The sequence below is a fragment of the Tursiops truncatus genome, chromosome 1 (genome assembly GCF_011762595.2).
Source record: "Tursiops truncatus isolate mTurTru1 chromosome 1, mTurTru1.mat.Y, whole genome shotgun sequence".
Taxonomy (NCBI): Eukaryota; Metazoa; Chordata; class Mammalia; order Artiodactyla; family Delphinidae; genus Tursiops; species Tursiops truncatus.
Window position 1 is genome coordinate 88204528 of NC_047034.1, and position 26897 is coordinate 88231424.

The 26897-nt window shown below is 45.8% G+C and overlaps 2 protein-coding genes across 3 annotated transcripts in view; both read right to left on the minus strand.

Annotated features, from left to right (window-relative positions):
• Positions 1-1780: 1780 nt before the first annotated feature.
• Positions 1781-18646, minus strand: SARS1 (seryl-tRNA synthetase 1). Of its 2 annotated transcripts, XM_019919913.2 has the most exons (12): positions 18422-18646; positions 14398-14468; positions 11223-11303; positions 9905-10063; positions 8798-8941; positions 7684-7839; positions 4881-5102; positions 3793-3922; positions 3366-3523; positions 3039-3110; positions 2504-2633; positions 1781-2168 (listed from the first exon to the last, which is right to left on the minus strand). In XM_019919913.2, the coding sequence occupies exons 1-12, from the start codon at positions 18555-18557 to the stop codon at positions 2011-2013; spliced, it is 1617 nt and encodes a 538-aa protein (XP_019775472.1). In that variant the 5' UTR covers positions 18558-18646; the 3' UTR covers positions 1781-2010. The 2 variants fall into 2 exon arrangements, with proteins under 2 accessions (XP_019775472.1, XP_019775471.1); XM_019919912.2 differs by lacking the exon at positions 3039-3110 and having other exon boundaries at positions 18422-18645.
• A 2552-nt stretch (positions 18647-21198) lies between these two features.
• Positions 21199-26897, minus strand: part of ELAPOR1 (endosome-lysosome associated apoptosis and autophagy regulator 1) — a 33491-nt gene continuing 27792 nt past the window's right edge. The window contains exons 17-20 of the mRNA XM_033862554.2: positions 26132-26258; positions 25876-26054; positions 25021-25186; positions 21199-24045 (exon numbers count right to left, since the gene is read on the minus strand). Of these exons, the coding sequence (XP_033718445.2) occupies positions 23977-24045; positions 25021-25186; positions 25876-26054; positions 26132-26258 (541 nt within the window). The 3' untranslated portion in view covers positions 21199-23976. The remainder of the gene's footprint in view (positions 24046-25020; positions 25187-25875; positions 26055-26131; positions 26259-26897) is intronic.

Consider the following 26897-nt stretch of genomic DNA (forward strand, 5'->3'; position numbering starts at 1 on the left):
AGGCCCAGAAAACTAGGCGGGTGAGAAGAAGGCGGGTCAGCCTGGGGTGGGGGTAGGGGGCGGGGGGGTGCAGTGCAGGAGCCAGGCCTGGGCCCCCAGGGGCTCAGAGCCCCAGCTCCTCCTCCTGCGGCGCTTTCAGGGCCAGAGAAAAGCAGTGCCTCCTGGTGGAAGGTCATGGGCGCCAGCAGCCAAGAGGGTAGGAAGGGGGAGCAGAGGAGGCAGCTGTAGTGACCCCTAAGGCTAGATGGGGGTGTGCGGGGCCACTTGAAAGTTTCTCATCCCAGAGCCCAATGAGCTTTTCAAACAGGAAAGAGTGGTGTGTGGTGGTGACCAAAACCAGCCTCCTGCTCACTGTGTAAACTGCCTTTCTTCAAACCAAATAGCTGAGGCTACAGGAATGTGAGTCTCATCCTTCCAAGTATATGGGAGCAGCTTGCTCTTTTGTTCTTTGGCCCTGGCTTTGTTAGCCCAGAGCTGGGGCACTGGCTAGAGTAGAGGCAGGCTGGTGAGCCTGCCTGGGGCAAAAGGGTCACTGTGGTCACCTTTTCAGGTGCCCCGCTTTTGACAGTAGCAAGATTCACAGGCTCAGCCCAAGCTCCCAGTGGAAAACCAAGCACATGGGCTCTTTCCTGGGTGCTAAGCAAGCTCCAGCAGGCCTGGGGAGGCTGCTGCTTAGGGACTAAGGACGAAATCAAGCTCCTAAGTTACAGGCCAGTTCAGAGTCCTGTTCTCATCCTTCCAAAGAAACACAGCGAGCATCAAGCCCTGCTGAGGAGTCAGGACTCCTGGCTTCCACCCGGCCGTACTTTCTCATCTCCCTTACCCACCTTGTACTCTCTTCCTTATGGGAAGAGGTATAATCATGTCCCCACCCTCCTGTCTGGGACTGTCACAAAGATAAAAGAGATCCTCTATAGGAAGTATTTTAGACTCCTAGGGGAGAAGCACTAAACTAACAGTTGGTGTTATTAAAAGTGTTTGTAGATTGCAGATGAAAGGCAGCAGGTAAATAAAGAGCCTAAACATCATCCTCCCCAGAGAAAGGGTGAACTGGCTATTGGGGCAACGGTGGAAGCTCCAGAGAAAGGACTAAAACCTTGTTCCCGCTAGCCCCCAGCCCTGTGGGCTGTATCGATCCTCTGGAGTTGAGCCACAAGCTGCCAGGCAGTTGGTCTCCCATTTGGGGATGAGTGGAAAGAGAGAAGCAGCTGTGAGTAAGGCCCTGCCCCGTGCTCCTGAATCTAGGGGCTTTTCTGGATTAAATGTAGTCTCATCTACCCTGATGTCTCACCACCTCCTTCCCTCTCCATGGAGCCTTTCCTAGGGAACAGAAGTGCTATGAAACTTCTATTGTTTTGGCCACGCTGTGCGGCAGGTGGGATCTTAGTTGCCCTACCAGGGAATCGCAACTGCGCCCCCTGCAGTGGAAATGCAGACTCTTAACCACTGGACCGCCAGGGAAGTCCCGCTATGAAGCTTTTTATATCAACTCAGGTCTCTAAGCTGGTCCTACCTAACTGCTTTAACAAAGTAGGAGCAAATTTACAAAGGAGGATCCTGCCCTTGCCCTGCAAGCCTGTGTGTCTAAGTCGCAGTTTTCACTTTCCCCTTGAGCCTTTACTAAATCTATCCCTGCCTTCACCTACCTTCTCAAAGGCTCTCTGCTAAATGGAACAACCTGCCTGATATAGCAGGAAAAGCAGAAGTGAATACGGTTCCAGGGAGAACTGTCAGAGACAGGGTTCAAGCCCTGGGCAGAAGACTGAGGAAGAGTCCTGGCCTCCCTCAGAGGTGCTTTATTACATGATTTCATCAGTCATTGGTGATTAGATCCTATGCCCAAGCGAGAAAAGAGGAACACTGCATTGTACAGGGCAGATGGTTCCCCTTTTGGCAATGCAGTCACACGGGGTGGGCGATGGGTGCGTGCTTGGCTTCCCTGCCTGTGGGCAGGCTCTGAGATTGCAGCTAATTGAAATGGAAGCCTGGTAAAGTGGGAGAAAGGAATGTTCAGGAATCAGTGACCTCCATATTCTGCAGCTGGCTTTCCAGGGCAACATCTCTCGCTGCCCCTTTCTTTTTGCTGCCCTCATGCTGCTTCTTCTGCTTCTTCGATGGCTCCTGGTCAATGGGTGCGGGCTTCACAAAGGGGATCAGTTCCTGGAGACCTGAAAGGAAACAGCCAACCAAACTACCCATCATTCCTCAAGAGTCAAAGCCCAGGGACCTCTGGGGAAAGTTACACAAGACAAAGAGGCAGGCACTGCTTTCATTTATTCCTTTTTTTCCCAGCCTGAATTTTAGCTGCATTTAAATAGAAGCTCATACCGGCACTGGCTACTTTTCAACCTTGCCCCTTGCAATGCCCAGCACCAGAGGACAGGCAGAGTTTTGGGGGCCGTGTATGAACAAGAAAACCTGGTGCATTCTGAAAGGGGCTTACTATTTAGAAGAGCAGGAAGACAGACAAGAGGAGGAAGATGGGCTGGGCTGGGAGCCTCACCTGGTGGCATGAATTCCTTCAATTTCTCAGGCACGAGGATGCCCTTCTCTGTCTGGTAGTTCTCTAGGATGGCACAGATGGTGCGAGTTGTGGCGCACATCGTGGCATTGAGCATGTGGACAAACTCCACCTGCGAGGAGAGGGTCCCCAGAGGGAGCAGTTACACTCAACCCCTAGCTGGGCTTACTGATGACCAGGAACCATCCACTCAGCCAGACTCCCCCAACTGCAACTATCCAAATCCAAATCTAAAATCAAATAAAAAACAGGTTCTACCCATATTAGTGACCTCTAAACCTTTGAATTCTGTTTGGCTTATTAGATAACTTATGGCTTATGAGATAACTCCAGGAAGATTCCTCATGTATCCATGAGTGACAAGTGGTAGGTCCCAGTATACTGAGGAGAGTTGGGCCCTTTGAGGGAGGGAAGAGACTACTCAATGGCTTCTCCTTTTAACCCCTTTCAAGTCCCTGACCTGGAAAAGATTAGGGCCTGGAAATTGGGTTTGAAGAGATAAGCTTACAACCCAGACCTTCTTGGGTGAGAAGAGGGGAGACATTGCCTCCAACTTGTTCTGTGTAGACAAATGGGGATTACTCTTTATCTGGAGTTATGGAAAACAAAGCCAAGAAGAGAAAAGCTAGAATTACCTTGTAGAATAGAGCTAGATTCAGGTTTCTATCTAAAAGGACTCAGTTCTGATTCAGTGAAGTCACTTTCAGATTCCCTTTTTGGTCTAGACTGAGAAGCTCAGATTTTCCCATGACACTGGGAAATAATGTCCTCCAAGGGCTGAGAAATAAGATGGACCTACTCTGAGCTGAAGGCCCTGCTTCCTGCCTCCCCAGGGGCCATCTACCTTGTCCATCATCTTCTTGGTTTGCCCGTATCGGATTCGGAGCCGGCGAGCCTGATAGTCTGTGCAGTTAGAACAGGAGACTAACTCACGGAAGGCTCCTGAGCCCGGAAACCAGGCCTCCAGGTCAAGCTTCTTACTGGCAGCGTGATTCAAAGAACCTGTAAGGAAAAACCCCTAGAATTCATGAAGGAGGGATGGTATTTCAGAAGGCTAACCTTTAGCAAACCCAAAGAATTCTTTAGTTCACATGTTATCCCCAGGAGGGAAATCACGCCCAGATATTCTTATCACCAAGAACTCCCAAGGGAAAAGAGTGTGATATTTTAATTAATGTGGGCAATTAATTGGATTGTAAGCTATTTCTTTGTGTGGCAGTTCAACTGGTCAGGGTGGTGTTTGTGGGATGCAGGAGAGGGAGGCTGATAACCTGAGACAATATTCACGATATGGTAAGGGATCCCCAGAGACTGGTAGAACTCCTCAGCGGTAGTGATCATCTCCTCAAACATCTCCCAGGACTTGTTGTCATGTGGCGATGAGTAGACAAACTGTTCAATCTGCAAAGAGGGACCCAAGGGCACAGTGACAAGGGGACGGGGTGAATAAACTGAAGGCTGAAGTGGGAATTATCCTAGCAATGAAGACCTATTCCTATTCCACTGAGAGTCAGGCGGGGCTGGGGCCCTGGTGAGAGATCGGGGCTGAACTGGACTGGCTGGGGCTGCAGCAAGAACGAATGCTTGTGTAGAGAGCGTCCCACATAACGTGCGGCTACTGTTCTAAGTACTTTCTTTCTTTCTTTTTTTTTTTTAACATCTTTATTGGGGTATAATTGCTTTACCATGGTGTGTTAGTTTCTGCTTTATAACAAAGTGAATCAGTTATACATATACATATGTTCCCATATCTCTTCCCTCTTGCATCTCCCTCCCTCCCACCCTCCCTATCCCACCCCTCCAGGCGGTCACAAAGCACGGAGCTGATCTCCCTGTGCTATGCGGCTGCTTCCCACTAGCTATCTACCTTACATTTGGTAGTGTATATATGTCCATGACTCTCTCTCACTTTGTCACAGCTCACCCTTCCCCCTCCCCATATCCTCAAGTCCGTTCTCTAGTAGGTCTGTGTCTTTATTCCTGTCTTACCCCTAGGTTCCATTCTAAGTACCTTCCACGTGGTAACTGGTTTAATCCTCACAGTAGCCTAATGGGGTAGGTACTACTATTATCTTCCTTTGACAGAGGAGGAAACAGCACAGAGAGGTTAAGCAAATTGTTCAAGGTTACACAGCAGTAAGTGGTAGAGTTGGCCTTAGGACTCAGGCAGCCTGGTTCCAGAGTCCATGCTCTAGCCGCTCCACCATGTGCTTCTCAGGCTCTTCCCTAGAAACCCAGATGGAGGCAACGAGAGGAAAGACGAGCTGGGGTAGGCCTGAGCAACACAGATTCTATCTCTTCTATAACAGCCCTGGAGAGATAGAAGGGTCCCATCCCTCACCCTGATCTGCCTACTCACCTTCTCAAACTGATGGACTCGAAAGATGCCACGGGTATCACGGCCGTGGGAGCCCACCTCCTGGCGAAAGCAGGTGGACAGGCCGGCATACTTGATTGGCAAATCCTCTGGCCGAAGCCACTCGTCCCGGTGGAGAGCAGCAATGGGCTGTTCGGAGGTGGCAATCAGATATTTTTCCTCATAGGTGCTGTCATCAGACTTTTCAGTGCCTTTGCCAATCACCTGTCAGAGGAGGGTAATATTTACTAGTTAAGAGTGAGGGAGTAGGACCTCAGCTCAAGCAAGAAATCACAAAGATCACACAAATCACACAGAGAAGATCTGAGTGATGGGAGGACAAATTTTCTTCAATCCCTGCCCAGGAGTGAGCAGGAGATGCTAAAAAGACATGGGAGGGAATGGGTCAGTCCAAAATGGGGTCCCTACTAGAGATCAAAGAAATGCAAATTAAAAGAAGACAAAATATTCTGATACTGCGTTTTTTTCCCTTGGCTTCACCATTTGCAGCTTGTGGGATCTCAGTTCCCTGACCAGTACCCAGGCCCCCTGCAGTAGAAGCGTGAAGCCCTAACCACTGGACCGCCAGGGAATTCCCTCTGATACTATTTTTACTTTATCTAATAAATGAAATACTTATAAATGATGTATAGTGGCCAGTGATGGCAGGTGTGCAATAAAACCTGAGCTGGTAGCAGTATAAATTAATCCACTTGACAAATGTTTGTGAGGCATTTAGTAAGAGCCAAGTCCTTTTTTGCCAACGCGGGGCAAAAGGAGATAGTCTCTGCTCTCTTGGTGCTTATGAGTTGATCTAGGGTTGTACTCCTTGAAGAATCACTTCGGTATTCAGCTGAAGAAAGTAATGGAAAAGAAAAAAAAACTATAGACAGGACAAAGTTCATTGTAACATTACTTACTGACGGCAAAAGAAAGGGAGCCCCCTAAATATTCAACAGGGGAAGCGCTGGGCAGTCTATGTCCATGCCAGGTAATATTATGGAACCACTGATAAACGATGGTTACGAACACCATGTAGCAACACTGAAAAATGCTTCTGATATAATGTGAAGTAAAAAGGCAATCTACATATATTGTGGTTAGAAGTATGAGAAAATGATACATGTATAAAAAAAGCTCCCACAAAAATATTAAAAATGACAATTGTAGTAGGTAATGTGAAAGAAGATGATTTCCCCCCACTAATTCCAAATTTTCTGCCATGTGGTATTACTTTAACTAAAAAAAAAAAAGACGGGAGGAAACTTCCTCTAGGCCACTGTTTGGAAATGTGGAAAACTACCTTGCTACCTAACAGTGGGAATTTAGCCCCGTGTGAGGCTATTCCCATACAATGTAAAAACAACAGAGCTTGCGGTCTAATATGGTATAGCCACTAGCCATACATGGCTATTTAAAGTCAATGAAAATTTAATTCCTTGGCTTGCATGAGCCACATTTCAACAGCCACATGTGGCTGGTGGCTGCCACACTGGATAGGACAGATACAAAACATTTCCACTATTGCCGAAAGTTCAGTTGGACAGCCCTGCTCTAGAGAATTAATAAACTGAGGTTATTAGGCAAAAAGTGCCAGCCAAAATTCCTCACTATGGAGACCTGTGATTCTCCCTGCCTATGGCTCCAAGAAGCATCTGGATAAGAGATGGAGAATGCTGCGAACACGCAGAGCACCTGCTACCTAATATTTTTCATAATCCTCCATATAAGCTTCTCCCTGGTGTTACCTGCAGGGCATCCTTCTAAAGTTCTGTCAGTGATTATCCATCCAATCTTGGGAGTTGAGATGAGAAACAAAGGGAAAAGATAAAAACAGGTCTCATCTGATAATGCACATGTTCCTCTCATTAAAAGGAAGAAGAGGAGGACCCCAAGGTTGTACCAATGCTCAGTGTTTGGAGAGAGCATTTTGTTTCCCACTGCATCTTGAATTAAAACATACCTTTGAACTCACCAACAGGACCTAGTGGGAAGAAGGTTCTGACTGTTAAACTCATCTCTCTACATAAGATAAATCAGATGAGGCCAGGAGCAGTTGTCTAACTACCCGCTACATGGGTTTTGGGAGGAAACAGCCAATAAGAACAAAGTCGTTCCCCCCTGCCCTGGAACAGGGTTGTAGGAGAGGGACAGGTGAGAAGTGGACTCAGCTGCGATGGGCAGCCGTTAGCAGAGACACTAGAAATCCTGAGTGTTGGGCGTAGACTTCGGGTGGGGGGGGAGCTACAGCTGATGTTAAAGCTGGTTGATTCAGAATCACCTTCTGCACCTCAACTCAAATCCGCTGGCTCTCCCTGAGATGGTTCATGATTGAGAAAGAGCCACAAACTGGAAGCCACATCCATCCAAAGGAAAGTATGTCTCCCCCTGTGGAAGCTTCCAGTCTGGGGTCAGGAGTGGGAGGACACGGGAAGATCAGCCACTTCTACAATTTCCTTTTGTCCAAGCTTAATAATAATATATGAGCTTCTTTTCTAAGCTCATGGTGCTAAAGCATGCTCAATTTAGACAGATCACATAAACTATCTGGGGAAAGATAAAATAGGCTGTATGTCTGCACTGTCCAAATGGTAGCCACCAGCTACATGTGACCATTTAAATTAAAATTCATAAAGATTAAAATTTTACTTCCTCAGTTGCACTAGCTGCATTTTAAGTGCTCGATAGCCACAATACAGAACATTTCATCATCGCAGGAAGTTCTGCTGGACAGCATTGCTGTGTCTTTGAAGTTAAACTTCATACCTTTAGGAGTCATTCTGCCACACTGCCTCAGGCTACTCACCTTATAAAGTTCTTCATCAAACTGGCTGAGCTGTGCCACTTCCTGCATGACCTCCTTCCTCATGAAGAAGGGGGTATAAATGGGAGTGTAGCCTCGACTTCCCAATGTGCGAAGAGCATACTGGATGAGTGCCTGTTCCAGGAACACCAGGACCCCCTAAAGGAGCAGACACAGCACTGTGTGAGTGGGTTCTGCTGCCATCACGTTCATCTGCTAGCATTTACCCCCAGAGGCAACTGGGGGCACACAGGAGGCCACAAAGACCATGGATCCAACAACTGACTCAAGAGACTCTTTTTTTTTTTTTTTTTTGCGTACGCGGGCCTCTAACTGTTGTGGCCTCTCCCATTGCGGAGCACAGGCTCCCAAAGCGCAGGCTCAGCGGCCATGGCTCACGGGCCCAGCCCCTCCGCGGCATGTGGGATCTTCCTGGACCGGGGCACGAACCCGTGTCCCCTGCATCGGCAGGCAGACTCTCAATCACTGCGCCACCAGGGAAGCCCAAGAGACTCTTTCTTAACAGCCATGCACAGCACATCATCTGAAGAGCATTCCCTTTAAGATACCAATCAAGGGAAAAGGACTGTTCACCCAGGGTGCGTGGGAGAGTCTTCCTGTGCTAACTCTTAAAACACTGGACTTATTTGTATACGTAGAACATACCAATATGGACAGTGTTTCCAAAACTACTTTACCACGTCCTTCTGGAAGGCTTCCCTGAGCGCATCTGCCCTCTGCCCAGCTAATCTGGGTGTGTTGCCTCCACCTACCCGTTCCTATAGCACCCTGGGCTACTCACACCAGAGCACTTATCACAGAGGGTTTTTGATTCTTTGTTACTTGTCTGACTGTCCAATTACACGGAGCTCCTTAAAGGCACAGACTGTTCTAATTCAGTCAGCAAAACATATTCATTATGGAGGATCACTCAGTGGCTTTTGTTCTAGGGAATCCTGACAAGCACTCTCCTGCCTTAGAAAGAGAATTGCATCTAATTGCCAGTAAGTTTGTAGTAGAAAGGCGGATTTGTGGGCCTCTTTAAGTGGGTTATGTTTTCTGCAATTTTTTTTCAGTTCTTTCTTTATAACCAACCTCACTGGCTGCCGACTCTTACCTTCAGGAAGTATCCTCGACTCCCAGCCACCACAGCCCCCTTTTCGCCTTCAAAGCCATCTACCATCACCACCAGGTCCACGTGAGAGTACTTCTTCCTGACGGTACAATCACCCCAAATCCTCTCTACTTTGTTGTCGGCGTCCTAAGCAAACGAGACCAGGAGACAAAGATGCAGGAGCTCTGAATTCTACAACCTCCATCTTTCCGAACCCTATTCCAAGAACGAACTAGAGCTTTGTGAAGTCACTGCTTAACTCAAACACTAGGTTTTGGCCCTTGTGTACAGAGACTAGAGAAGGGAATTTGCTAGAGAATCTGCGCTCAATAGAGAAATAATAATTTATAAAGTCCTAGAGGCAATTCTAGCCATGGAACTGAAATCATGATTTTCCAAAAGATCTGTAGTATTCTCTCGTTTTTATACCCGTTTAAATGACTCCTTGAAAATCCTATACAGGGAAAACCCTTCCCTGGACAATCTGCACTGCCTGGGGTACGGAGGGGAATGCAGATTTTTGTTTTTCCAGGCTCTCATTGGTCCAGGGCCACACAAGGGCGGGCTCAGGGCCCTGACCTCTTGAGTCTGCCACCCCAGCCCTCAGTGAGTTTAATGTCCCTTCACCAGGGAATGAATGAAAGAGGCACAGATGGGCCCTGCCACGGCTGGGGTGTCAGGGAACAAAGGCTGGGCTCAGAGCAGCTTTGTGCTGGGGAAGCTCCCACTCGGCAGGAAACTTTTATCATGCAGATTTCCCTTCAACCTGCAGCTTCTCAGCAGGGTGTGGGTGAGGGGTGAGGCTGATCTCGCAGATCCCTCCCACGAGATGAGCTGCTACCATGGGCAACACGCAATGGAGGACAGCAGCCTGATTTAGAAGAGATTTCCGCGCCAGGAGTCTCCACCTACCTGCTGTCTCTGCTACTTCCCAATCAGGCAGGGATCTGACTCTTTCAATTCTCAATTGGTGGGCAGAGCGAATACACAAAGAGCCTGCTTCTATTATACAGAGCGTGCCAGACTTTCACTGTCCTCCTCCCACTCCGCCCCCTTCCCAAAGGAGAGGGGTGACGCAAGGCAGCCGCTCACTGTGGCACCGACGCCTACCTCATCATTGCTGATGGGCACAGAGGGGTGCAGAAGGTTACCAATCTCGCGAAGGTTCTCAAATCGCTCTGCTTCCAGCTTTATCCGCTCGGCGTCACACTTCAGGATGGCTTCGTCGATGAGGAGTCGGACTTTTTTGATTTGTGAGACTTTCAGGTTCTGTAGATGAACAAGGCCAAGCCCGTCCAAGGCCACAGCAAGTCAAGGGCAGAGTAGGAAAAAGACTGTTGCCCCAACCTTGTTGGGCTCTAATGATAACTCTTGTAATAGCATTTTAAAAATTGACACTGGAGGCTTTCAAAGAACTGAGATTTATTTCACACAGGGATATATACAGTTTTGCCCGACAAATCCGTTGGCATTTTCTTTCAGGGTGCCTAAGGCAGAGGTGGATCAATTCTGGCCACTCCTCTTGTCCCTGTATATCTCAGGAGTGTTAATACCATAGCTTAACTTGCACTTTCTGATATTCCTGATTAAACCAATTCAGCATGCTATTATATCCTATATGTAACTGTTCTCTAGGAAGATTATAAATTTATTAGGAGCAAGAGACCTTGTCTTAAGCTCATTTTGTATTCCTTATTGCAGGTGTTTCAAACTGTACTCTGATTTCCTGGGGGGACCCTTAGCAGGTAGGGCAGGGCAGGAATAACACCCCAACCTTGCCCTTCAAGCACAGCAACTCTGCTTTTTTGGGTTTATGCTCTTGCTATTGTTGCAGGGTTTTTTTGTTTTTGTTTTTGTTTTTTAAAGATTTTTTTGATGTGGACCATTTTTAAAGTCTTTATTGAATTTATTACAATATTCCTTCGGTTTTATGCTTTTTCAGTTTTTTGCCTGTGAGGCATGTGGGATCTTAGCTCCCCGACCAGGGATCGAACCCTCACCCCCTGCAATGGAAGACAAAGTCTTAACCACTGGACCGCCAGGGAAGTCCCTGTGTTGCAGGTTTTAAGAAAGGGTTCAGTGACTAAAAAACTTGAAAATTCCTGCTCTAGGCCCATTGTAGTGAATATTTACTGAATTACAAAAAATTGAAAAATTACTGACTCTGTGGAAATAGAGTTATTAAACCAAACATATTTCAGTTCCTTTTTTCTCTTCTTCCTACTCTTGACTTTTCCATTCCACCTGTCTCCATCTCTGCTATCTAATACTCAAGTAGTGAGATTAACAAGAGGGGATGGGGACATGTCCCAGCTGCAGAAATTCAAGGATGCCACAGTGCTGTGTGGAGCAGAGCGTCAGGACTTGCTTGTCTAGGAACAAAACTAAAAGAACAGAAATCCTAACCTGGAAAAGGACAATAACTTACAGTTAAAGTGTCTGCAGTGAGGTCATCGAGATTTAATACATCTTCCGGAATGGACTCATCATTTCCCGTTGGCTCTTTTTTCTATGGGAAAGAAAAACAAACAAACAAAAACATAACTAATTATAAAGAAAAATTTCTGACATAGTTTTATAAGTGTACACCAAACTAATATATCATATAAACTAATTACAGAACTTTCTACATAACTTAGTCTCTAAAAGATGCAACGCATGGGAGAAAAATTAGTGAACTGGAAGCAAGAAGTTAACGTTCCAAGTCCCTGTTCTGACACTGTCTAGCTTTCTGATCCTGGACAGACTGATTAACCAATCCAGGTCAGAGGGTTGATACCATCGGGAACTTGAGAAGGAAAATGTCTGACATGGACATAGATGTTATGACCCCAAGAATGTATGAAAACACTCAGTGCTGGTCAGGAGCCAGCACTGGGCAGACACCTGTGTGTCAATTTGTGAATCCCCATCTACCTACTAAGAACAAACCCAGCCCTTAGGCCTGCGGCTAAGAGGAAAAATGGATGGGATGAGGAATATTAGGAAGCCAAAGAAACACAATTTTTGAGGAAAAAAGCCACGTTTAGAGCAATCAATGCAACTTGGCAAAACAGCAAGGGTATACCCAGGACTAGATTTTTTCCCATTCCAGTTTCTCTCCTCACCCTTTTTTATGATATTCTTCCAAATCATCATTTCTAATCATTATCCAGAGCAAGGGAGAAGACAGTGATTCAAGGAAAATCATCTTTAAAAGCTGGAAAAATCTGACAATATCAGAATGAGTCTTGATAAGAACAGGCATAGACTGCTGAGGTAGAAAAAAATGGCCTAAATCTCAAGATGTTCCATTTGGTAGCCAAGATAGCTGAGGCCCTCTTCCTCTCTGATAATCCCTCAGGGCAGCAAATTCAAGTTCTGAGTTCAAGTTCTGGCTCTGCAACTAACTGATGGCACCATTTGGGGCAAGCCCCTTAATTTCCTAGGCCTCTTTACCCTACCCTTTTAATAGGGTTAACAAATGTACTACCTACACTCCACGTTTACAGCAAAGATCAAAACCAAAATGAGACGTATATGAAAGGGTTTTGAATGCTTTCAAGTGCTATACAAATTAAAGCACTGCTAGTACTATCTCAATGGATAGCAAGAGAGAACACTCCTTGCAGGGCCAGCAGTCAAGGGAACCTAAGAACGTTAACGCAGATGAAAATACTACCATCTTCTTGCTAAGAAAAATACTTGGCTGGCACTATCCGTATATATGCCCCAAAGAACACTCAGGCAGAAGTATACATGGAAATTAACATAATTATGGGGTTGCTGACATGTACCTGACTTAGTGTCAAGAGTTCCACAGGAAGAAAACTGTATGATTATCATCAATATCAATTTCTACAGCCTGTCACATGCTGAAAGTGTAACAAAATAGTGTTAAAGAGAAGGATACAGAATATCATGAAGGATAAGGTGCTAGAGTCCAAGGGAATCTTTTTTTTTTTTTTTTTTGTGGTACGCGGGCCTCTCACCGTTGTGGCCTCTCCCGCTGCGGAGCCTGTGCTCCAGACGCGCAGGCTCAGCGGCCATGGCTCACGGGCCCAGCCGCTCCGTGGCATGTGGGATCCTCCCGGACCGGGGCACGAACCCGCGTCCCCTGCATCGGCAGGCGGACTCTCAACCACTGCGCCACCAGGGAAGGCCCCAAGGGAATCCTTTTGTTATGGTCTTTCCAGGTTCAGGTTCCTAAATTTCATAATTTTTTGGTTTATTTTAGAGGTTTACAACTTAAAAATGAGACAGATTGTAGGGTGCATTAACATGTTTTTTTAAAAAAATGATTAAGAGGCTAAGAGCGTATTTTTGAAGAAAGATTAAAAACTAATCTGGTGGGCTTCCCTGGTGGCGCAGTGGTTGAGAGTCCGCCTGCCGATGCAGGGGACACGGGTTCGTGCCCCGGTCCGGGAAGATCCCACATGCCGCGGAGTGGCTGGGCCTGTGAGCCATGGCCGCTGAGCCTGCGTGTCCGGATCCTGTGCTCCGCAATGGGAGAGACCACAACAGTGAGAAGCCCGCGTACTGCAAAAAAAAACCCCACCAACCTCCCCCCTCCCCTGCAACAAACTAATCTGGTTACCAAAGTAAAGCTAAGCTGAAACTTAACATTCTTCAAGGACAGGAAGAATATACTGGATGAAGGCCAGTACTACTTGCCATTCACTATTACTCTCAATAGCTAAATAACTACAATGTTCCAGGCACTGTGCCAGGTTTTCTATATTAGAAATTTTCAGTTCTCACAATTGTATTCTAAAGGTTAGTGTCAGAACTGTCATTTCATAGACAGGAAAACTGAGGCTCAGAAGTTAACTTGCCTGAAGTCACATAACCAAGAGTCTAGGATTTGGACTCAATATCTGTGCTCTTTTAAATAAAGAGCACGACTACACTGGGATAAAGAATCTGAAATTTACAACAGGAAAACCTCTCTGGCACTGTAGGTTGAGCTCAAGAAATAACTGGAAAGGATTACTGGTGGAATTCATTTTATTAAGAACAGAACAGACAATGAATGACTTGTACGGCAAGAATCTTATCTTACAATAGACTGAACGTCTGTGTCCCCCAAAATTCATATGTTGAAACCTAATCCCCAATGTGATAGCATTTGGAGGTGGGGTCTTTCAGAGGTGATTAGGTCAGGAGGGCAGAGCCCTCATGTATGTAATTAGTGCCCTTATGAAAGAGACACCAGAGAGCTCCCTGCTCCTTCTGCCATGAGGACACAGCAAGAAGACTATCTATTAACCAGGAAGCAGGCCCTCACCAACCTGCTGGTGCCTTGATCTTGGACTTCCCAGCTTGCAGAACTGTGAGAAATAAATTTCTGCTGTTTATAAGCCACCCAGTCTACAGTATTCTGTTACAGCAGCAAGAACGGACTAAAACATACCTGCAGACAGAAGGTGGACTCACTGATCCTTGAAAATGCCTCTTAGTTCCCTCCCTGCCTTCCTCTCTTTCTTTTTAAAATAACTTTCCCCCTCTGGTAAGAAATCCAGTAGCTCATGGAATTAAACACTACGTTAGAAATTATGAATTAACTAAGAATAAGATTAAATACCTCTGCTCAAGCTCTCAAGGGTATTAGTCAGTTCTCTTACCTTCATTTTCTCTCCAATTGTCTTGCTGCATAGGTTCTTCAGCTTGTTCAAGTTGTCTGCCTGAAATCTGCCTGAAGAATAAAGAACCCAATATACCAAAGATAGGCACATAACTAAGACACCTCATTCCTAATCTTGGCTCCTTAGGACTGATCTCAGCCCAAGGCCAAAATACAGGCAGAGCTAAAGGATCTGCCTCACAAAGTTGTGTTATTCCCCAGCATTTGGTGACAATGAAAAGGCCATTCTGGGGCTGAAATTAAAAAGTATCATAACCTGGACGATACCACTGTAGACAGAGTAACACATCTGAGAAAACTGGAAAATACTCATATAACTATAACCTGTTCAATTATCTTAAAATTCACTTAAAGAAACTATGTGGTATGCACCAGGATCTAAAAAAAGGCAGTCAGTCAAGTTTCTATTCCCATGAACTTGGTTGCTACTTCTCTATGCTAGAAATGGTTAATGTTATTTCCTTTGCTTTGATACAACGCTCATCTGGCAGCCTTGAGAAGAATTCAATTTCTTACACTTTGGTTTCTTTGGGGGAAGACAGTGCACTAATCAGCCTGCATAGGTATTCTGGCCCAAATTAACATCTTGGTGTTGTGATTCATCAGTCTAACCTTGATTTGCAAAAGCTGGACCTCCTGAATCTAAGCTTTAGCAACAATATGGTAAAAATTAAGCTTTGGACAGGTAAAATGATGACTAGAGATGAGACAGCGCCTAGACATGGCTATTCTTTGAAGTTTTGCCAAACTTTAAATTTAAACTAAACTTCAGCACAAACTATATAACTACTTTCTCATTCACTTATTCACACTGATTACAGAGATGGAGAACAGATGAGTGGTTTTACATGTACTCATTTGCATGTGCCTGTAGTTCTGTGTGATATCTCATGTGTAGATCTGTGTAACCACTGCTACACTCAAGATACGGAACTGTTCCATCTCCACAGAGATTCCTTTTGCTATCATCCCTCTGTAGTCCATTACCTTTCCCCTGCCCTGTCTAACCCTTGGCAACTACTAATCTGTTCTCCATCTCTGGAATCAGTGTGAATAAGTGGCTAAAATTAAAAGGACTGCCAATATCAAGGGCAAGGTTGTAGAGCAAATGGAGCTCTTACATATTACTGATGGGAGTATCAATTATTACAACCACTTTGGAAAACTATTAGGTAATATCTACTAAACCTAAACATGTGCCTACTCTGTGACCTAGCAATTCCACCCTTAGGTACATACCCAAAAGAAATGAGTGCTTGCGTCCACCAAAAGACACAATGTTCCTAGCACATTATTCATAGTACCCTTAAAGTGGTAACAATCTGAAAGTCCATCAATGAAATTGGTTGGTATGTTTACATATATGGAGTACTACACAGCAATGAAAAAGAACCAACCACTGCTACACATAATAACATGGAATAATCTTACAGACATAATTTTGAGACAAAGAAGTCACATGCAAAATTATATACTATATAAGTCCATTTATACGAAGTTCAAAATCAGGCAAAAGTCATTTATGGTGATAGAGGACAAAATACTGTTTTTTTGGAGGAGGGAAGTGACAGTGAAGGGGCATGAGGGAGCCTCCCCGGAGAACTGCAAACGTCTTAGATCTTGATCTGAATGGTGGTCACATGGGTGTATGGCTTTGTAAAATTCTGCAAGCTGCACATTAAGATTTGTGCCCTTTACTGAACTTACTGAATACATTACATCTCAATAAATTTTAAAAGGTTGTATATAAAAATAATATAAATGCCACAGCAGAAATATATAAGATAGTATATGGATCATATGTCCTAGGTGTGGCCCTGGACTAGCTGAGACTGGGGTCAAAGGAAGCACTTAGAAAGTTTTTCCAATGATAAGGGCCTGGTTTAAGGCATGTGCAATAGGGTTAAGAGGAAGTAACAACTTCAACTGATAATTCCTGTAGTTAGTGGCAGATTTCAAGATACATGGAAATCTACTGACTTTGGAAGTAGTCAAGACAAATGCTTATTATATGCCCAAATGTGTCCTCATTATATTACTCTGAATTAAAAGAAGAAATCACAGTTTGAATCCTTGAAGTTACAAGAGCTGTGGTAAACTCTGATGTGGTGCTCTGACTCCAAGTCATAGCAGATTCCTGTGTTCTACACAGAGCCCTAAACCTTGAAGGTCTACAGACGGACAAATGGGTATAGTTGTAATGGAGGGCCTTTTGAAGCTTGTTGTGTCCTCATTCAGGGAACATGGTCTGATTTCTTAATGTGGCTCTGGGTTGCAGCTAAGGATAGAAGAACCCTAAACTCTGATCAGACGTTCAGATGTAAAAGAATCTTGAAACAAAATCTGTCAATGTCCACCTTCAGCAGCCAGCAATGGGAAAAATCATTAACTCCCCGTAGCTGCAAAGAGAATACTGGTTAGGGATGTCAAGTAGAAAAGAATCAAATCAATAAATATGTTGAAAATAAACTACATCAACTGCTTTTCATATGGAAGAGCACAGTACCCTGAACACAGAAGATATTCATGACTTCAACAAACCTTTGTCAAGCCCTTAACAAGGACCAGGTGCAGTGCTAGGTACTGGGATTATATGTACACATGTGTATATGTATATCCTGTATCTATATGTATACCCTGGGTACTGACACACAGATGAATAAAACACAACCTTGTCCCTGAAGAATTCATCCCCTCAGCACATATCCACTCCTCAGGTAAAAAACAGAACTTCCCACAGAGGTGTACATTATACCCAAGAGACTAGGTAACACATTCAAAGTCATTTAGCAGCTGGGCAATGGCTAGAGAGAAACAAAAATCTGATACTTCTGACTTCTGACTCAGTAAAACAGTGTCCAGTCTAGTTTTTTCACTCCAATTTAATTTAATTCCATTGCAACTCAAAACTTCAGATTCAGATTCAGGTGGTGGGATCACCACCACACTGGGCTTGACTGTGATGTGCAGAATCAGCAAACAACCTGAGCTAAGCAAATATTCTCCTGGTACCCAATACCAACTCTTCCTTCGACTCTCTCCCTACACGGGTGATACTTATAATATTTAGGAAAATCAACTTTCCTAATATAAATCCATGCTTTTGGACAGCGAATGCCTATGCAGTGCGCTGTCATAAACCTGTCTCTCTGCGGGTGGCAGACCTATTGCATCAGACAAAAAATCACGTGTTTGACAGCATCCGGCCAGTTAGTGACTACTCCAGCTAGCCTAGGCAGAGATTGATAGGCAGAGGGTTCTATGGTTTTATTTAGCCTCATGAAGATGCCCAGTCCAGTTCCAGGATCTAGCCCAACTCTGCCAGTGTGTTCACTGGAAAACTTTAAACAGCCTCAATAATTACAAGATTTTTCTTGCTTCACCGCACCCCTCTGCCCATGTCTGAGCTACTACGTAAGACTATTCTCGGTTCTTAAAAGTTTGCCCACAGTTCAGGGGGATGGCCTTCCCAAAAGCTCCGGGATCACTGTTTTTAGCCAGGAGCGGCCTCCACAGTCCCAAAATGGTTCCAATATGGACGGAGTGAACCTACTGTGCTGCAGATGTGACTCAGTCAGGTTGGAACCTTTGATTCTATCAAGATAGAGGGAGACCACTCTGGCCTTGCTGAAGATGAGAAAAAGACAGGAGGCGACCAAAGATAAGTGCTGGAAAGGAGAAACCCCCCAAACCTCCCCCCTGGCTTTCTTCCGGCTATCCTTGAGGCTGAAGGTTTGACAGCTCTTGATGCGAACGCGCCATGCTCCTTTCCCAGACTCAGAAGCAGCGACCCGCACCCAGCTAGCCAGGAAGGGAGGTCGCAGGGCCCGGACGGAGGAGAAAAGTGGGTCGGTCCGGCCCCCCGGGTGGACAGGGACAGCTTCGGAGCCACCGCAACCTAGGAGGGGGTCTTATGAAGGGTGGAACCTCAGGAGCGGTAACTAGGTCCAAACAACGAAGTTGCGGTTGGCATCCGGGGATACTCCGCGCGTCCCGGTACTTACATCGTCGCCACGCGCTGTCTGCCTTCACCAGCTGGTCCACCAGTCCCGGGTCCTTGAAGCGCTTCTCCTGCGACTCTCGGATGAGGGCTGGGTCCCCTCCTTTATCCACCCGAAACAAATCCAGATCCAGCACCATCGTTCCTTTTCCAGGGCCAACACTAAGAGAAGGGAGGTTAGTCCCACAGCAGCCGCCCTGTTACTGCCGCACTGCACCGGCGCGCTGACAACCCGCCCCCCCTCCCACTTCCCGCGCAGGCGCAACGGGAGCGTGCAGCCCGCCCTCCACTCTGGGCCGGAAGCGGCTGCGTAGGAGGCGGGGCCGCGCAGAGGAGGACGGGGTGGGTGGGCGTGAGCTCGCTGGATGTGTTCAAGTCAGCCCCACTGCCGGGTTGTGCCTCCTCGTGTGCGTTTTCCCCAGCTGTGCCCGCTTCTCTAGGGGCTCTAATTGCCCCATAGAAGAAAAATGAGTGCCTGTTTCTGTCTCATGTTAAAGGGCATATCTAAGACAAGGCCTGTCAGTATAATCACTGGCTTGGAAACTGGTACCTCCCATAGATGCCAGTTTCTACCTTACAAGCTTGGGTCCTAAGACTGGACCCTCTCTCTGAACCTCTGCTCTCTTCTCCGTCTTGAGACAAGAGTGTGGCTACATGTTTTAGTCCCCAGATTACCTCAGTTCAAAATACCTGCTCTCCTGCCTCAGAGTTAGGATACCTTTCTTAATCTGATTATTGGGTGAACCAAATTGTCCCTTTATCAACCCTTAAGATCACAGGGTTGGAGAATCTTTTAGAGAGACACTTGAGTAGACTTTTCCAAAGGGAAAATATTTAGGAGATTTGAAGGCAGTTTAAGATATTGAGGTCATGTCTTGTATCTATTTGAAAATTCCTAGAACAAAGATTTCATCATATTTTAATTTTATAATGTTCAGGCCTTTACAGGGAAATATTCTGGTTGATGACTGGAGCCAAAGTTATCCAAGAATCTCCCTGATAACAAGAGCTTATTTGAAGGATTTGGGAATAGGCATACTGTTCCCCATCCTTCCACTTTACCAAGAGTTTAGAGACCCACCCACCATGCCCCAAAGCTAACTGTGCTAAGACCTTGGTCTTCTGCCACTTGCTTGTGCACCTGTCATGAGGATATGGCATTGCTATCCTACTCCCCAACAAGGTTCTGCCAAGCCAATTCTGAGGTGTAGGACAGGGCTAATGACAGTACTGGAGCTGACTAGTAGAGACCCATAGGGAGGCTTAGGAAAGGCATTTGTCTGGGTTTGGACCCCCTAGGTTCCTCTTACCGAGAATGTTAGGTTTAAAACCAGTGGAAAGGGGGACTTCCCTGGCGGTCCAGTGGTCAAGACTCCGTGCTCCCAGTGCAGGGGGTGCGGGTTCAATCCCTAGTGGGGGGAACTAAGATTCCTCATGCGGCACAGCACGGCCAAAAAAAAAAAAAAAAAGATAAAACCAGTGGAAAGGAAGTGTTGGGAGCTACAGGCTCTGAAGAAAGCATGTAAGAAGACTGTCCTCAAAGGGTTGGCTTCCCTGAAATCTTCTGAGGGCAAGTCTGTGGTGGGAGCTGTCTGCTTCAGTCAATGAAGGCAGTGCCAAAGCGTATTGCTTGCTAAGTTTCAAAACAGTGATGGGTGTTCCTGAGGCTGCAGGGGGCCCAGGCCTAGGGGAGGAGGGCCACTGAGCTAATACTTTAAGGAGGTCATCAGTGTAATTGGAAGGATGGCCTTAAAATTCTGACCTTTCCAAATTTCCTTAGGAATTTTCACCATTAGTTTTATCGTTAGATTACAGACATCTTCCTTTAAAATGCTCATGCTACCTGGTAAGTATAACAAATTAACATAATAGAATGACAGAGCTTATGACTGAGGGACAGTAAAAACTTCAGTGTGGTTAGAGTATAAGGATGTGCAGTTAGGGTTAGTGTGTATGCCATATTACTAAATCTGTTGGAGATGCAGTTTCCTCATTATAGTGGGGCTAGTACCTGCCTCTTGGCCTGTTCTGAGAACCAGGTGAGCAATGTTATGAAAGAACTTAGTCCAGGCTTGACACATAGAAATCCCAAAGTAACGTGAGCTTCCTACTTTCCTACTTAAGAGTTTAGATTTGATCCTATAAGCAGGGGTGATATTTAAAATATTTAACCACCAGTACAACCCAGGTACCACCCAGTCAAAACAAATTTGGGTCACAACTAATCAGCTGAGGGAATTCGTTTTAGGGGATTAAGTGCCCTCAACTAGAGTGAAGGAAAGCACGGAAGTGGGAAAATCCAGCTGCTCTGGGAAATGGTGGGTCCTTGATGTCCTCTAGGGTTTTATCCACATCTAGTCCATAATAATCCATGTCATACCCAAATAAGCTAATTTTACCTGTCTTTGTAGGCACATTGTTATATGGCTGGCCTCAGTGTCACCCAAGGGAAAACTGAACTGGAACGGAATGGAACTGATGTTCCAAGTGTTTTATGTGTTCTCCTTTTCGATCCTCACCCAATCTTGGGAGGTAAGGCATCATCAGGTGTGTTTTATTATTGTGGAAACTGAGGCTTTGATTGATGGCTGATTCTTCAGCAGGTGGTGAGAGGCTTCTAGCATAGGTCCCTATTGCTCCCAAGTATGCTCTTTTCTCTGTCACTCTGGGGTTCCAGAATCCTTCTCTTCAGTTTAAGCTTCAAGGGCATTTACCACTTCTCACTCACCCATCCAGCCATCCAACCTATGTTCAAGAAAAACAGCTGAAAGATATGCTTTTATTTCACAAAAAAGTGTGACATGCGATACCCATCCCCTAACAATCTATGAACTCTTGGAATACAGAGTAAAAAGGAAATCCAACCAGTCTTGATGAGACAAAAACTTGATTTCACAAAGCTGAAAAATCCATTACAAAGTCTCTGTTGTATAAATATAGTGAGTCTTATCTTTAATGTAGAGTGAGACCAAAAAAAAAAAAGTTTTGTTGGCATAAGAAATCCCTGTCCTTGAATACACCACAATCTTCATTTGTACTCCCAGCCAAATACAGGTGACACCTACATGATGAGAGTTACATGTGTGTTCTCGGACTCTAAGTAACCAAATGGGATTTAAGTATTTTGTCTCCTGAGCCCACACTCCCTCCTCCAATAGCTTGTGCAAAATGTTATAGCCTTAGTTTGCTAAAAGCTTTTCCCATATAAAATAACATGTGTCTATTCTAAATTTGATTGTAGTAATGGGTGTACAATTCCATGAGTATACTAAAATTTATTGAATTGTACATTTTAAATGAGTGACTTGTACGGTATTTGAATTACACTTCAATAGAGCTATTAAAAAATATCTAACATGTGTCTAAGTTGCTAGGGGAGCAACCCCGATAGCATAACTCAGGAGTTTCTGGCAGGATGCAGGGAAGATCTGCAGAAGTCGGTACACTAAGGGGTGTAGAAAGGAGATCCTTAAAATATTATGATTAAGTCAATAGAGTTTGAGTTTGCTCTAGGGGCACTCAGATTCATGATGTCAGAATAAAGAAGTCAGTGGGGTATGTACTTTTTCTGAGTGATTCTAGAATAGTCTAAGAATCTTCCATGGCCTTTGTCACAAAAAAAATTTATTTGGTGGAAAGGCAGTTGCCCGGGGTATTGCCGAGGCTACAGAAAACTTCAGGCTGGAGCTTGGAAGCTGGCTATCTGCATCCACTGGGAGAAATTCCAGCATGGCCACAGGCTCTGAGAGCCTGAGTCCCACAGGAGGAGGGAGAATTTAGATACCAAAGAAAAGCTTCTAGATTTATTGAACCAAAGGGACTGCCTGTCTTCAGTGATGCGGTTGTTGGCCAGAAGTTACAGCAGGGTTCCAATTCTCACTGACCCTTTTATAAGACCATTGCCAAGGCAGCAGTGGCCAATCACATCAGCACACCATCATGTGGCAGACTAACCACTTACAAGTGCCGTCTCCATTCTTTACCTACCATCTGGTCACCAAATGGTCACTTGAGAAAGGAGACAGGCACAGACCATGGGCAACAGGGCCCTTGAACAAGGATGGTCATTCTAGCCTGACAGTGAGGGAAGGAGAATAGCCATTAGTAGAAAGAAAAAGAGAATTTAAACTCTTGCTCCGGTTTTACCATTTCTAGTTACTTAAAGTTCATCAGTTATACTTGTTGTGAAAGTGGAGAAAAGGAGCACAGAGAACATTCACTTTACTCACCTTTCAAAACAGATGCTGCCAGAAGGTGGGGCCGGAAGTCTTTTTAGTTTTTCAGCACACAAAGGAAATGAGAACAGGAGGAAGGGAAGGACAGGGGCATGAAAGTGCAAGGGTTCCCAGTTTGGTGAACACCTTGTCCAACTCCCCTAGTGTTTCCTCCTTGAAGACTGATCTGGATCTACTCACTGCTGGGGCATGGGGGCTACAAGTCCATGCCTTTCTTGGCCAGCCTTGAGGTTGTCTATTCTGCGGCTGAGCAGATGAATTAAGTTTAGAAGCAGACATCATGGCCACCTCAGGTCCATCCCATTGTGGGCTGACTCTCTAGTAGGGCCCCATTAAAATCTTGACTTCCTTGTGTTCTTTCAAAATACGACACACCTGTTCCCTAATATGGCCCAAGCCTCTAGGAATGGGGCACTCAAGGATGAGGAATTTTCCTCACTGGCAATGTTTGTCATTTCTGGGTAGAAGCAAATAGAGAATAAAGCTAGAACATCTGGGATTGGGGCTTACCTGGTTCCCTTTAGTGTCATAGGGAGATGGTGGGAGGTAAAAAAAAAAACAAAAAAACCAAAACAAAACGCAGTGGGTTGCGGGGAGAATAGATCCATCAGGGCTTTCCCCATTTTCTCAATGAACATTTTCCTTTGGCTCCAGTGAGAATAGTTATAGCTTACTCAAGGAAAGGGAATGAAGTACCCAGTTTAAAAAACAAAATAAAACCTTCCTTTATTGCCTCTTTGTGCTTATCAAGCCCCTTCTTACCCAGGGCTTACTCATCTGGCCCTCAGCCTACCCACTATACCAGTTTGAGTTGGTTATCCAGGAGAGATGAATCCAGGCAACCGTGAAGATGGTTCATCAGGGGATGCCAGTACCCTCCTCACCCAGCCTCTCTCCTAAAGAGATTGTGAGCTGAGGGCATATGATCAGGGAGACTCCCAGCTGCTTGTGCCCTTAAGTAAGAGGACAGGGGAGGGAGTTTCTATACTTAAAAAGAGAGAAATACTTTTGTTCCAGAGCTATAAGAAATATGAGCAGATGAAGCTATGGCTCCAATGGCTGGTCCATTTTGGGAAACAAGATGCAAGCGAGGGAGTAATATATAAACAAAGTGTGGGTATATTTGGCAAGTTTGAGGCAAGCAGAAAGGAGGGTTTGGGTACTCTATAAAAAAACAAAGATCTGAAATTCAAACTTCTTCTGATAAGGCCACAACGAAGAGATTTCCAGCAGTGGGTGTTGCAGGAAACTGGCACCCACATTGCCACAGGCTTGCAAGGTGATGTGCCCAGGTGAGGAGGCAGGTGAGGCAGGGCAGCGCCCCTCACAGGTCCATGTCTGGGCTTCCTGAGGATGTCTTCAGTGGCACCGAGTCAAATCCATCAGGAGTCCTCTGAAAGAGAGATGGTGACGGGAGCTGGCTGCTGCACATGGGCAAGTTTGGGGAACAAAGGAGGGAAATGGAAAATAGGTGACAGAAGGAGCCCTCTTGAAATTCCTGCTTTCAGTGGCTTTGTGGAAACATGGACCTAAGATATCCTCTATTCTTCTTGCTCCCTTCAGCCAGTCAGAGGATAAGAAATATCTTTAAAACCCCTTGCTCTGCATCTGTGTTGAATTCTAGAAGTTCCAGAAAGACTCAAGCGTCCCAGGATAAATTGTTCTCCCATTAGTTAAAAAAAAAAAAATTCAAGGTCTAAGGAGGCCAAGGGAGTCGCCCTGGAAGATCAGCACAAAGGGAATGAGATTCAGCCAAGTAAACACCTCCCCACCTTCCTTTCCTCGCCATCCCTCCCCACCCCATTTGGATGAACTGGTTCAGGGCAGCAGTGAGCTGTGGGCACTGGCAGAGTGGGGCTGCAGAGGGCAGCGGCCCTGGAAGAGTTGCCTGAATGTTCTCTGCTTGCCCCAGGCCCAGGCCCAGACATCCGTGGGACAGCACCCTCCAATGGCCAAAGGAGAGCCGCACTTCTATCGGAAGTTGATCCTAGAGATGACCTCTTCCCCTCCCTCCAAAAAAAAAAGAAAAAAAGAAAAAAAAAGGGCAGGGGGGAGGGGGTCATGAATCTTACAACATGGGTGGTTCAATACTTCTGGAAGTTAAAAGGCCCAAACAGTCCATCCACTGGAGTGCATGTCGGGAGAGAAGGAGCCTAGTCAATAGCAGCCTTGGGCCCCAGGGGAAAGAGTATTGGTGTGGAAATACAGAAGGCAGAAGCCAGGATTCACAGGGTGGGGGGATAGAATAGTATGGAGGATGGGGAGCAGAGTAGTGGTCCCTGAACAGTGTGGGGTCATTCAGTATCCTAGGACTGGTATCTTCTCCAGCCCTCCAGGCTGACCTCAGTGCGCTGGCCAGGCTCCCTACCTTGGAGGTGAATGATCTGATCTTCCCAAAGAGTGACTTCTTGCTGGTGAAGATGAGGTCATCCTCCACATCCTCGCCTTCCATGATGGCACAGCTGTCGGCTGCTGGCAGGTCACAGTCCTTGAGGGTAGCATTCATCACCAGCTTGGAGTATTTGTACTCTAGCCTATGAAACAAGGGGATGGTAGGGCCCCATTAAAATCTTGACTTCCTTGTGTTCTTTCAAAATACGACACACCTGTTCCCTAATATGGCCCAAGCCTCTAGGAATGGGGCACTCAAGGATGAGGAATTTTCCTCACTGGCAATTTTTGTCCACATTCCAAAATGTGGAATAAAAGGAGGGGATGGGAAAGACAAGACACCAAAATGTGGAATAAAAGGGAAAGGGAGAAAGGCTGGGCTATAAAGTGATATTCCCATACCATGGGTAATGGAACTGAAGCATAGCAAAATGGTGTTGGGCTGGGCATATAACTAAGGAATCCGACTCCCAAGTCAGGGATCTTTTTCCTCAAGTATAGGTGTTTCTGTGATCTCAAAGCTTAATAGAAATAATGGAATTGTAAAGTCATTATTTTTATCATTAATAATAACAAATTAAGAATTCTCTTTGCTTTTCTTTTGAGAATCTAACAGCCCTTCACAGACTGCCATGTGATACCATCCCTGTTTAGGAGTCAGGATAACCAAGGCATACACTGGATAAGTGGCTCAACACAGCTCTGGCCAGAGTCACAGGGACTGTGGCCAATGCCAGAGAATAGCCCCATGAACTTATACTCTCAGATATTCTCTTCCCAGCTCAATGATCCAATCCTGGCCATCCCCAAACTGCAATACCCCATCATGTACTTTTGATTCTTTTTCCAAAAGTAACAGGTCAAGACGGTGAGCAGGATAGCAGTGCAGGTGCCTGCAGAGATGCCCACTTTCAGCCAGAAGTCTATCGTTTTGCAGATGGTGACTTTCTGCTCAGGCAGGGAGATGCCACGCGAGCAGAGCTTTGGTTCTCGCCACACGTAAGTAGTCTTCTATCGGGGAGAAAAACAAGGAACTCAGATATCACATTCCCTTGTCTCCTGGGAAGTCCCCAAGCAGGGACACCTACCTGGATCCCGGCCACGCAGCTGCTGACGATAGCGTGGTAGTCAGCAGCTGAGCAGAGTGGGCAAGCGGCCACGCTCTCCCACAGGAAGTGGAAGTTACAGCCATCACAGGTCCCATCGGAGCATGTGCTAGCAGAGCAGAAAGGAGACATGAGCGCACACTCGCAGGACTGCTGGGAAGATCTGGCTGGAGTCCTGGCGTCTCATAACTTGCCTGATCTGTCCTCTCCTTGCCAAACTGTTAGCTCCATCAGGATCCTTCCAACTAGTCCTTAACCCAGGTATCGCTCTCCGATTTCCCTGATGATAAGAGGCCTTTCTGGCCTTCACCAGGGCTCCCACCCTCTGCCCGTTTGTTTCTGCTGACATCCGATGAGAACTAATGTAAGCTGTCTGAGCTCTAGCATAGCTGCCCAACTAACCCCTCAGAAGCTCCTGTCCAACCCATGGACATGTGACATTTTGCAAAAGTCACATGCAGCTTCCTGCAGAGGGTGGAGGTGGGGGGCAGGGTTCAGGAATGAACTTCAGATCACTGCTATCTGCAGTGTATTTTACTGTAACGTTTGCAACAAGAATAGTGATCTTACACTTTGACACCACTGCTGGGTCAAAATGTGCTGCTGGGTTCCCCATCTCCCTGATCAGTTGTTGTCTAGGAGCAGCATTTCCCAAACCATCTTCCTCAAGACTGGTACCCCTCAAGATGTTAGTGTTATGTGAAAAAAAGGAAGGTTGGCGGGGGAAGGGTACTGTAATCAAATTAGT